This window comes from Clarias gariepinus, chromosome 23, assembly GCF_024256425.1.
Source record: "Clarias gariepinus isolate MV-2021 ecotype Netherlands chromosome 23, CGAR_prim_01v2, whole genome shotgun sequence".
In the NCBI taxonomy this organism is placed as follows: domain Eukaryota; kingdom Metazoa; phylum Chordata; class Actinopteri; order Siluriformes; family Clariidae; genus Clarias; species Clarias gariepinus.
The window spans coordinates 13,665,005-13,677,998 of record NC_071122.1 but is presented as its reverse complement, the minus strand read 5'-3'; the positions used below and the strand labels follow the sequence as shown (position 1 = coordinate 13,677,998).

At 35.9% G+C, this 12,994-nt stretch overlaps 1 protein-coding gene across 1 annotated transcript; it reads left to right on the top strand.

Moving 5' to 3' along the window:
• The first annotated feature begins 1,337 nt into the window (after window positions 1-1,337).
• On the top strand, window positions 1,338-12,465 carry slc6a1b (solute carrier family 6 member 1b). Its single transcript, XM_053484373.1, has 15 exons — window positions 1,338-1,630; window positions 2,496-2,851; window positions 3,594-3,725; window positions 3,935-4,035; window positions 4,306-4,415; window positions 4,692-4,824; window positions 5,057-5,191; window positions 5,852-5,955; window positions 6,169-6,293; window positions 7,099-7,211; window positions 7,381-7,512; window positions 8,871-8,973; window positions 10,334-10,434; window positions 10,530-10,697; window positions 11,208-12,465. The coding sequence occupies exons 2-15, from the start codon at window positions 2,617-2,619 to the stop codon at window positions 11,313-11,315; spliced, it is 1,800 nt and encodes a 599-aa protein (XP_053340348.1). The 5' UTR covers window positions 1,338-1,630; window positions 2,496-2,616; the 3' UTR covers window positions 11,316-12,465.
• Window positions 12,466-12,994: the final 529 nt, after the last annotated feature.

Below are 12,994 nucleotides of genomic sequence, written 5' to 3'. Positions count from 1 at the left end.
CACCGCTGATTTTTGGAAGTATCTACAAGTACCACTGAGCGTATACTGTACATCAAGTTCCATGATGCAATATGTAAGTCAGAAACAATTTATAAATGAGACAGTGGTCAGTCTATGTTTAAACAACATATGATGCAAAAATAACAAAGAGACTCTGAATACAGAGGATATCCTTCACAGTTAAGTGAGTGCACTAAAGACCTTACTGTATATACTTTCTCCAATAGAGTTCAGGTGTACATGATCAGTATTAACATAAGAGGGATGCTGTGTAATGGTAGTTGAAGTCCTTGTCAGCTATGTTTGTAGGCCACGGTTATCACATCAATGGAGTTTTTTTTTTCACCTGATGGCACAAGCATATTCCAGGACTCGGTTTGTAAAAAAGTGTTTCTGGGAACATGAATTTCATGTGCAAATTTACCACCACACTGAGTGCTCTAATCAAGCTAAAGGTGGTCAAACTAATTATTTGTATTAAATAATAATTATGTGTATGTGTGTTGTTGTTTTTTTTGTCAGGCATTATACTAATCTTAAACTTATAATATGACCATTTCCGAATATGCTACATTATAAAATATTATAAAATATTTATTTGTCATCTGTGCTTTCACTGTAGATGTCTTGATACATCCATTTCCTGACTGGAAACAGCTAATTTATCGCAGTTGAAGACTGTAGATTATTTCGCTTCTATCCAAAAGAAAATTTATTTTGAAAGGCAGCCAGCTAAGGAGATTATAAACCCAGTCTTTAGTTTATCTCTTACCCTCAGACTTCACTTATTGACTCGTCCCCTTATCACTGCATTGCAGAATCCACCGCACGTTTGGCATCATCTCCTGAATCTGCCATTTTGGCAATTGTTGGTTCAGTCAGAGTAAATGAGGTTTTTTTTATGTCATGTGCTTTTTTTTTTTTTTTTTTTTTTGCAAGCAGTGTGCTCTGAAGGTTTGGTTAGGGGCGAGGACAAAGCCAAACAATGATAGGCATTATGTCAAGCTGAAAAAAAGTAATTGCTCTGACACACTGCAGTGTTGGGAATCTTTTTTTTGTTAGGTTTTCAGCAGTGTATCTTCATATATATATATATATCAAATCCATGTGAAACACTAAACGTGGGTAATGTTCTGTCTTTGGCAATGCAACGATAAACTATAAACTGTTGTCTTTAAACATTGAGGTGATCCTAAAAATAGAGGAAACAACTCAACATGAACAAACAGCCCTCTGTCAACTGATGACAAAAGCTAAACAAATTCACACACACACACACAAAACAGCCTGTATAAAAGCTGGAGACTGTAAAGATGCACCAGTGTGATGTCAGCGCTGGAGATGTTGGACTTGGCGAGATTTTACCCTCACTTTTTCATTGGAGCTCAGCGGATGAAGGTGGAGGATCATCATCATCACCATCATCATCTTCCTCCTCTCTGCTGCCTGATGCTTTAGTTGGCGTTGCTGCTGCTCCAGGATCCCTCTCTGTCTGGGCTTTTTCTTATTTCTTGGACATCAGGATAAACCAATTTTTATCTTTTTTTTCTGCTTTATGGAAACACTTGACTTTACTTACCTTCAAAAGGAATAAGCAGACGGAAGGTCTGACAGGACAATCCGGTTGAATGTAAGCAGATTTTACTTAAGCTCTTCGTTTACGGACCTTTGTGGCGGTCGGAGTTGTCATGTAGTGAGTGATTGAACGGAAGGGACTTTAGGAGGGAAATATGAAAATCTGCAAGAAAAATGCATGCATTTTTTTTTATCTTAGATAACTTTTCCCAGTCAACTTCTAAAAGGGATTAATAGTTTTTCCTTAAAAATTATTTTAAATGTCGAGACAAAAGGTTTGAACGACAGCGGGTTTTATTATAATCGTGATTGTGTTAACAGGACGGTAAATCTGCAGGAAATATCTTACTGCATTTATTACTTTGTTTTTATGTGCGTAAATATATTACTACTGTACCCTTGATCTATAGTGTCGCTTTAACTGGAATATTAAATTAGTGTGAACCATTAAATCAGACCCCTAACGTAAGTCTTTCCCGAGAATTCTTTCAGGTATTTGCTTTATTATGCATCAGTATTCTGAACGCGGCAAATGCGCGTGTATTTATTGTAGCTGCAGAAAAAATGTGCGCGCGGAACCAAAGGCTGCGTCCCAAACCGCGCTATTCCCTAAGGCTACTAAATAGTGTAAAAAAAAAAAAAAATCACGCGATACTGCAATCAACCATGTTTGTGACATATTAGTAAGACATTTCATGCACTAGCCTATTAAATATGGTGTCATTTGCAACACAGCCTGTGTATCTCTGGACATATGCGCTCGAGCGTCACACGAGTGCGCGCGGCGAGAAAACCAGTATTAATGATCCACTCGGGGTGTTTGTTTAGCGTTTATTTGGTGTTTTAGAAAATAAGAAGATTTAAGAATGATGGCCCGCTGTTCCTTTGTAGCGTCGCTGATTATGCTGTGTTGTTTTTAGATTTTACTCCGCACGAGTCGAGTTTGTTTTTAAAGGGCACGGAGCCGCGAAGCTGCTGTCCGCGTGGAGCGGTGCCGAAGTCTCGCGTCCGGGCGCCAGGAGCTCCGCCAAGCCGCGCGACATGGCCACGAACGGAGCGAAAGCCTCAGATGGACACGTTCTAACGGAGGTGAACGCGGCGCCCGCGGCCAACGACAAGCCCAAGACACTGGTGGTCAAAGTGCAGAAGAAGAAAGAGCTTCCGGCTCGGGAAACGTGGTCCGGCAAGTTTGACTTTCTGCTCTCGTGCGTCGGTTATGCCATCGGGCTTGGAAATGTGTGGCGGTTCCCCTATCTGTGCGGCAAAAACGGCGGAGGTAAACACCGGCGGCTACATTCTTCATCATCATCATCATCATCGTCATAATAATATTAATAATAACAATAATATATGACGTTAGATGTGGGGGTGTGTCACTTATAATAATAATAATAAATATTATTATTCTTACTACTACTACTACTAATAATAATAATAATTGTATAATTATATGATATACTTATATATTTATTTTTATATGTACAATTATTAATAATAAGTATATAATAATAATAATTATTATTATTATTATTTTGTTAGACGTGTGGTTCACTGTCACATTTTTTACATTCTTCTTCTTGTTATTATTATTATTAATAATAATAATAATAATAGTTAAGTAGAGAATACTTTTTGCTTCTTATTTATTTTTAGGTTACTTATGTATTAAGTGTACAATTACACAGATTAATGAAATGTGTTTTTAATAAATAGAATAATATTATCCTTATTCTTATACATTTTTATATGTTTGAGGTTTACATGTATTTTGAAATTCCCCTAACATAATAATTTTATAACAAAGTGACTAGTGAAGCTCAGTGATGCTCTTTAATGTTTAATCTCCTTAATTTATCAGTAGCTTGAATAATTAATTTTTCCTTCTAATTTTAGAATGTAATTAAAAATGTCTTCAATGCTCTAAGCATTGAAACTGTGCAAAATTTGAGGACTGGTGCAATGCTTTTACAGTATTTGTATTCTATGATTTCTAAATGTTTTATTATTGCTTTTTTTAGGGGCCTTCTTGATTCCATATTTTTTGACCCTCATATTCGCCGGCATGCCCTTGTTCTTTCTTGAGTGTGCTCTCGGTCAGTACACCTCCATCGGTGGCCTTGGAGTGTGGAAATTGGCGCCTATGTTTAAAGGTAATCATGCAGAGAAAAATCTACAACCCATCTACAATCTAAACCCTTAACAACTGCAATCACTTAAATTAATCGAGCATCTTGTCTGTTTGTAATAAATACAGAATAATGGTAGAGTTTAGCATGCAATGTTACCATCAGATTGCCATCAGATGGTCGATTTAAAATTTTTATTCATATTACACCATATTTCTGGGGTGTGATCACAGGTGTTGGGTTGGCGGCAGCAGTCTTGTCCTTCTGGCTTAACATCTACTATATTGTCATCATTGCCTGGGCCATTTACTATCTGTACAACTCTTTTACCACGGTAAGCACAAAAGCTCTATAGCATATATATGTTAAGTGTTACAGTAATAAAGTCTACTGATTTTTTTTTCTGTATTGGCTACATAATTGCAATCTTAAGCAAATAAATTCAGATTACAATTTAATCATTTGACAGTAAATATTGATTAAATGTTCTCAAATTATGCAATGATCTCTTAAAATGTGATATGTATAGTAGAAGTCAATTGACACCCTGTGTAATATTTTCAACATTTTAGATCATTAAATTTGAAACGTTGTCCTATTTCAGGATCTCCCATGGAAATCCTGCAACAACCCCTGGAATACAGACCAATGCTTTTCCAACTACAGCTTGGCAAACACGTCTAACATGACAAGCGCCGTCGTGGAGTTTTGGGAGTAAGGGCATGCACTCACTGGAACAGTTTTGGCATTCAGGACTCTTGTTTGCATGCTAAAACGCCATCTTTTCCCCCCGGCTTTCTAAAAAGGACCAGTGTTATTTACACAAAAATGCAACAATTGTGTTCGTTTGGCCGTCGGACAGCTCTAGCTTACATGACGGGCATCAAGAATGAAGGCAGTGTTTTGACTAAGTGGAATAGCCTCTATCAATTACAGTTTGTCAGAGGTCAGATCCTTTCAACACTAATATTGTTTTCATGTGGCCCTTAGACGGAATGTGCATCAGCTTACGGATGGTCTGGAAAAACCAGGGGAGATCAGAGTGCCACTTGCAATAACACTTGCCATCGCATGGGTCCTGGTCTACTTTTGTATCTGGAAAGGTGTGGGTTGGACAGGAAAGGTAAGAATTCAACCTTTTTTAAAGGAAAGAAATTGTCAGTTTTTGCAGTTATCGTATGTCAGATTTTTGTCACTTTTTTTTTAGGGATGTTATAAATTGAGATAATCTGTGTACTTGTCTGTATTATTAAGGTTGGTCTGCAAGCTAGTGATGAACATTCAGACAGCATAAACTAGCTCTTGAAAGACAACTGTTTCTTGACCACTCTAATGCACTGTATATCTGCTTTTAGGTGGTCTATTTTTCAGCCACATATCCATACTTCATGCTGCTTATCCTCTTTTTCCGTGGAGTTACTCTGCCAGGAGCCAAAGAGGGCATTTTGTTCTATATCACACCTAACTTTGAAAAGCTGAAGGAGTCTGAAGTAGGTTTTGTGTTTTCTATACAATTTGTAGATAGATAGACAGATAGACCGATAGATAGACAGATGCACAGATATATATATATATATGAGAAAAACATATATATATATATATATATATATATATATATATATATATGTTTTTCTCAGTGTTAACTTTAAGAAAGAGGCCCTGCCTGCTGACATGCATTGAGGCCACATCTTCACAGAAACTGACAGATGCAGCGACCACACCCCTTTAAGACTTGCTGGCAGATGCAGCAACCTCTCCCTGACACTGGGACTAACTCTGAGTCTGCATCTCCTTCTCAGTTGCAAAAGATGCAAAGGCCCTATACTCTTGACGACTAACAGATTCAGAGGTTATGCCTCCTTTAATGCAGAGGCTATACCTACTTTATGAATGACAGATGCATAAGCCACACCCCTTTCAGACTGAATGACTAAACATCTATTACAAAATATAACAGTCAATGAGGTCACACCTCCTTCAAAATTATTAAAACATTAGAGACCCAGATAGAGTGGAAGAGAGATAAAGAGTGTCAAAAGAAATCAATGTAATGTTTCTAAATAATGAAGACAAATAGATCAGCAAATGTGATACTGGACTGAAAAAGAAAGACATATTTTACACTTTTCTGTGTCTCTTATATTTCTCAGGTGTGGCTTGATGCTGCCACTCAGATTTTCTTCTCCTACGGACTCGGCCTTGGGTCTCTGATTGCACTCGGGAGCTACAACCCTTTCACCAACAATGTTTACAAGTATGAAACAATTACATGACTTACTTACTAAAGGTATTTAACTGAGACCAATGTCCTTACCCTGGAAAAAAAAGGATCAAAGCAGTATAACTCAGTGGTTACGCTTCATCGACACTGGCATTTACAATATGGACTACATGAGTCCTCATCAATCTTGATGGACAAGAGATCAATATAATAACCCTAGATAATATCCTTTTGTGTGTTCCACAGGGACTCTGTCATTGTATGCTGCATTAACTCCTTCACCAGCATGTTTGCTGGATTTGTCATTTTCTCCATTGTGGGCTTCATGGCTCACATCACAAAGAGGTCTATTGCCGACGTAGCTGCATCAGGTAACTGGAGTTCATATCGGTTGCTCTCAAGTGTTGGTGATTATTTTTAGAAATTAAATTAGCCTTTGGATTTGGCATGAGGTCAAATATCATTATATTTACTTTCTTATGCTCAAAATGTATGTAAATCTAATACTATTTCATGTCTGTGGAAATTCTGATAATGATGTGCATGCTATTTTTTAAAATAATGGTGCTACTTTTGCTGTAGTTTAACTAAGGCACATGTTCTAACAGAAAAAAAAGGACTTAAATTGATTTAGGCAGCATGGCTACATGGAGAAACATCAATTAAGATAATGGTCTTAATGATAGTCTAATCTAATAAATACAGCTTTGTGACTATCTTGCCAGGTTCAGTTAGACTATAAAATTACAGGTCGATACTATAAAATTGTCTAAAATACTCCAAAGTTCTCTAAAGACAAAGGTGGGATAACTGTTTGAAGAAGAGAATAAAAATAAGATGCACAAGTGTAAAATAAAATAGTGGTTATATTGGAAAAGAGCATGATGTCTGGAATTTTATATTAAAAAAACAAAAACATCTTCAGTTATGAGTTAGAAAAAGATACAGAATCTCTTGCAAATATCTATGGTGTTGGATAAAGGTAATGCACAACAAAGCACCCCAAATTACAGGAAATAATGCACTCTGCTTGGTCTCGCCATGCTTTTCACTTTCATTTCATCTGGTAATTTGGGATGGGTTTGTCCACAGCATTTTGTTTCAATATGTATTACGTTTCATGTCTTGCATTTGGTTATTTCGTATTAATAAAACAGGATCCTTTTTCTTTTTCAGGTCCAGGCTTGGCGTTTTTAGCTTATCCAGAGGCTGTTACTCAGCTCCCCGTTTCACCACTTTGGGCAGTTCTGTTCTTTTCCATGCTGCTTATGCTTGGAATTGACAGTCAGGTAAAGTCAGTTAATAAATATTAGAAGGCACATCTGGGGCAAATCATTTTCCATAAATTAACTGCTACACTGGCTGCCCTGCATGATGTGCATATCCATGAATGTGACAGTTCTAATCATTTTATCTCATTAACCATATGGGGTTAATATTGGATTTTCATTCCTACAGTTTTGTACAGTAGAGGGTTTCATCACTGCGTTGGTGGATGAATTTCCGCGCTTATTGCGAGGACGACGCGAAATCTTCATTGCCGTTGTTTGCCTTGTGTCTTATATCATCGGACTGTCAAACATCACGCAGGTAAGTACAATATGAATTTGCAGATTGTCTGTAGAGCACCTCTATTCACTCATCCTATAGATTATGTCCTATATAAAGGCAGAAGTGTGATTGCGAGGATGTCTCTGAACACATTCCGTGCAAAAAAAAACCCCACAGAGGCAGATTGAAAGCCCTTGAAGCTGCATTAAGTAGGATAACAGTATGTTAACTGCTTTGGAGGGCATAAACATCTCAAGTGAATATTTTCCCTTAGAGAGCTAATGGCTTTGTAGTGCTATCAGTTCAACAGTACAGTGACCTCAAGCTGTTACATGTATGTGACCAGAAAAGCCTGAACATGTAGGTGGCTTAAATATCATTTGCAGATTTTTAGTTAGCATGCTGACTTTTGTGCAGGAGGCATAACAATTTAGGTATTCATTTTGATTCATTGTCAGTATCATTTTCCTGCAAGATAGTAAGCTAGGCGTGCAATCATTGTAGTGACTCAATGTCAAAGGGAATGAAAAGACAGAAATTAGTTGTTTTTAAATTGGGTAAATCCAAAACTCCACCAAACCTACGACTTTTTGCCAAGACCAAAACTATTCTGATGTCATCAGAATAAATAACCTTTTTTTAAAAAAAAAATACATTGGCTAACATGAGCTATAGATCTCTCCAGCTCCCTCTTGCTTGTATCCATGACTAAAGCCCTCCTTACCTGTGAGTTCAGTAAAGCTTTTTAAGTTAAAAATCTATTTTTTTATGAACATATTAGATCACTTTGCAGTACCCCAGTTATACATGTATACATATGCTTAAACCATGATTGGTCAGTGCATTGATGAATCAATTGGTCCATCAAAACATTGAATAAATCGTAGTGACAATGTGCATCATGTCTGCCAGTTAACTTATTAGTTCTCTCTACAAAGTGTAGTACAATACAATGACGAAAACCTACTTTAAATCAAATAAATTGCAACATAAATGAATTAAATATTGACTATAGTGTATGGTTGGTTGTTAATGGTTGTAATTTGCTGTTTTATACTTGGTAATTAGCATAAATGTTATTTGAGTAGAATATGTCCTAAACATTTAATGTTTTTTTTGTCCAGAAAATTTGGTATACTTGACTGTATATTATATTTGGGATAGCATAACTGCTGTTTAGTTATTTTCAGTTATAGTTAGATTTTTCCGTCTTCCCTCTTTTTTTGGCAAATTAAAAATAATCTCTACAAACTCCATTAATTAATATTACAAACAATAACGTCTAATGCTCTAACTGGAAATTTGTATTGGTATAAACCACTATGTTATGTAAGTTGTGCAAACCATATAGTAATATTCTGTATTCATATTGATAGAAACTTTCTTTTTTATGACAGGGTGGCCTCTATGTGTTCAAGCTTTTTGATTACTACTCTGCCAGTGGAATGTGTTTGCTGTTCCTGGTGTTTTTTGAGTGCATCTCCATATCATGGTTCTATGGTAAACATATCTTTTATGTCAATATGAAATAATTTATAGTTATTCATTAGCCAGGGACATTTATGAAATGCAGGTTACAAGAAAAAAAAGGTTAACACCTTATGGATATTTATAGTTTTTCATACTTTATCTTTATAGTTATTTATGCATAAAACTGTATAAAACAATGTTCAACATTTATTAGAAAGTAATATACAGTACTGTGAGAAGGTCCTGAATAACCACCATTTCTTTATACTTCGCTTCCAAAGAGCCAGACCATCTTGTATTTTAATGTAGTCTTGAGGAATAGTTCTCCAGACTTCGTAAATTACTTTTTTGCTCTAATTTTTGGCAAGGTTTTGGTTCTGATTTCCAGTCCAGTCTTTGTACCTGAGTTTGTTTGTTAAGCCACACAGTGGTGTATAAATACTTTAAACAAAAAAAAATCATCTAACTTAAGGCATAAACTAGTGAGAAACACGGGCAGATGATCAGGCCAGTGATTAGTACGCTGGTGATGCTTAATGCTGAATGATTGGAACAGACGAGAGGGGAAATGAGGTTGCTGCTGAGCTTGTTACATAAACAACCAATTTTCAAGTTGTATCTACAGTATAGACATTTGCAGCCTGTTGCAGTAAAAAAATTGTTTCATCTATGTAATTAAATTTCATTTCATTTAATATGAAAAACTGAGGGGTGGCTTCAGACTTTTGCATGGTACTGTATGTCTATAAGAATTCCTTTTTATTTATTATAAACCAGTTAAAATGCTGAATTCCACAGGGTTTTTAAAAATAAGTTATTGTGATATACACATATACACGGTACCATTTAAGATTGTAGTTCTCTATATAAAATTTGATTTTTCTTATGCATTTTTAAAATTTAGCATTGTTTGACAATGAATGGTGTTAAAGCTGTGCACACAAATGTATCCATGTATGTATGTATTATTATTATCATCATTTAAGAATGTTAAATAAAATAGGAAATGGCTAAATATACTTTACATTGCAGTGAGTTATCGGAGGTTTTACTATATACAGTTTATTATTAAAAAGCTAGTAGGCAGTTGAGTGCACTGTCCACCATGATGTTATAATCCTCACACAACACATCTCATTACACTAGATTATCCATTTAATTCATGCTAATTTCACTGCCAGCTTCGTTTCCGGTATTTGAACGCATTTCATAGGAATTGGTGCCTTCTTAATTGTTTCGCTCAGTAGGCTTGATTATGCAAACTACTGCATTATTTGCTATTTGCATGGGCTGACATCCCAATAGTCAGTATAGCAGTAATCTGTAATCTAAAGTGATGCACCATTACACACTGTGGTATAATGCTCTACTTTTTTTGTCTTTCGATAAGGTGTCAATAAATTCTACGGAAATATTGAAGAGATGATTGGATACAAACCTTGCATTTGGTGGAAGTTGTGTTGGGTGGTATTTACTCCATTAATTGTGGTTGTAAGTAGTTATTTTTAAAATACTTGATTATAATGGGAGATCTTACTTTCTAGCTCAAAAATATATAATTATTACTTTTACTTTTTCATTTTTAGGGTGTGTTCTTGTTCAGTGCCATCCAAATGGTTCCCTTGACCATGAATAATTATGTGTTCCCCAAGTGGGGACAGGGTGTAGGCTGGTGTATGGCCTTGTCTTCTATGGTCCTCATTCCTGGCTACATGGGCTACATGTTCCTAACATTAAAAGGCTCCTATAAAGAGGTAAGATTGAAACGTACTTTTGCCTAACAGATACAGTGAGTGAGCTGTAGACAACTGTACACATGACATAGATTTGGGGTAAATGAGAATGCTGGCTTTCTTCTAGAATCTGGTTTTGTACAGATAATTTGCATTCTGCTCAGTGAATGCAGGGCTGATTGAATAAATTAGACATTTCAGATGAAGCGTCTACAAAAAGAAAACCAAAGCGGTGCCTTGCATGCTTTTGCACAGAGACGCTTCTGAAAATAGGCATTTAAAACTAGCAATTATGAACAAAGCGTTCAGGTCTGAGCTGATAGCGGCTGTGTGTGAGATAGGCATACTTGAATCAGCAAATCACCACAGGGAGGTGAAAAGTCAGGAGTTAGCTTCAATTACAGCTTGATTGGCCAATCAATCAGTGTGTTGATTTTGTAGTTTTGCTGCTTTGAGCTTGCCCTTTGACAACTGCATGTGCACTGCAGGGAGAAAAAAATGATTTTCTTTTTACCTCTTTGAATTTTCCAGCGTCTCCGGATAATGATTCAGCCTACGGTTCTGGTCAAAAGCCAAGAGAATGGGCCCGAGCAGCAACCTGAGAGTGTGAACGCAGCCAATGAGGAAGCATACATCTAAAACCCTGGACATTGCAGGTCCTTTGGAACAAAAACAAAAACAAGTAATCAAGGTTGAACACTAGCAGGGACTTCTGTGTCTAAAATATAATCACCTACCTCCAGGGGAAAAATGTAACCAACCTGATTACAGCTGTTTGAAAATTTAAATGCGTGTATGAAAAAAAAAAACAACAACGATCCAGCGATGATCTAGTGCTAGTTCGTATTCCATATGCAAAATATTAGTCTTTCCAAAATGTAACATTGTAACAATTACTGTCCGGATCCCGATGTGATTGAAGACTACTGTGCTAATTCGATATATATATATATATATATATATATATATATATATATATATATATATAAAAATATATAAAATATATATTTACCTTATGTAATTATGTTAAGATATTGTATAAAGATCTTAGAATAGAATCAAATTGTATTTGATTGTATTTGAAGACATAAAAAAGTTAGTAGGCAAAAATATGACAAAATATAATGAACTGCATCATTGTCTAGTTTTGAGCAATGGCCATTATCGGAGCATAAAACTGGTCCTCATGGCCTGTGTAAAAGGATATGTAAAGAGACTCCTACTGTTTTATTATCCCAAACATCCACGTACGCTGGATTAGTTTTACCTGGTTTGGTACTCTAAAGGTGCGGTCAGTGATTTTTTTCACCAGAACACGTCTTATATTTGGTGAAGTTCTTCTCATTTCAGCAGGTATCGTGTTCTATAAATGAATGGGAAAATGTGTAGTCAATTTCAGTATCAGTAGTCTAAAAATAAAGATAGGAGGTGTTTCCACTTTCCTGTCAATTTAGAGTGCTCCTCTAATTTGCATTCCGGTGTGTGTTAGGTGAATCAATTAGAGATTGAAATTGGGTTTTCAAAACATAATCCAACTGCCACCCAAATAAAATCACTGACTATACATTCAAATGATTGCCAACAAGATCTATGAATTTTAGATCACTTGAAATGCATTTTTTTTCTTGTATGACAATTCCAGAGCGTAAAAAAGCTCCAGTGTTTAAGCAAACATGGCGATCTCTCTTCGAAAGTAGTCCTTTCTGAACTAACAGTAATGTAATAACAAAATCTGGCAATAGTCAGTAACACCTTGTTTATCTAAAAAAAAAAATTTTAAAAAAAGTTGTACAATGTTAAATAATATTGATGTTTACATATATAAAATCCAGTCAGAATATTAAAAAAACATACTTGACAGGTAAAACATATCCAGCTATAACGGGCTTAAGGGTTCACAAAACCCATGTAATCCTTTAGTCCCAAAATAAGCACAAGCCAGTATAGATTTGAGTTTACAGACGTCAGAAACAGCGATGAATTATCTGTCACACAAGCAGATTCATCTTACATATAAGAGAGACTGTTAGTTTTTTATTTTCTAAGAACTAAATAACTTTGTATGTTTTTTCAATCGTTTTTAGTCTGTTTTTTATGTAAGCGTGAGAAGGACCAAAATTGCTTTCACATGGAAATCATTTGCATATGAAAGTGTTTCGCGTCACACTGTGTCCTAGAAAGTGCAGGGTACAAAAAAGACACAAAATGCATAATGTTTGGCAGTAATAGCCTCTGATTCCACTGTTCAGTCCCGCTCATTTGCATGCCACTCCTCAGGAACAATGGTGGAAGTGACCAAATTTGACTCTTTCCCCCCT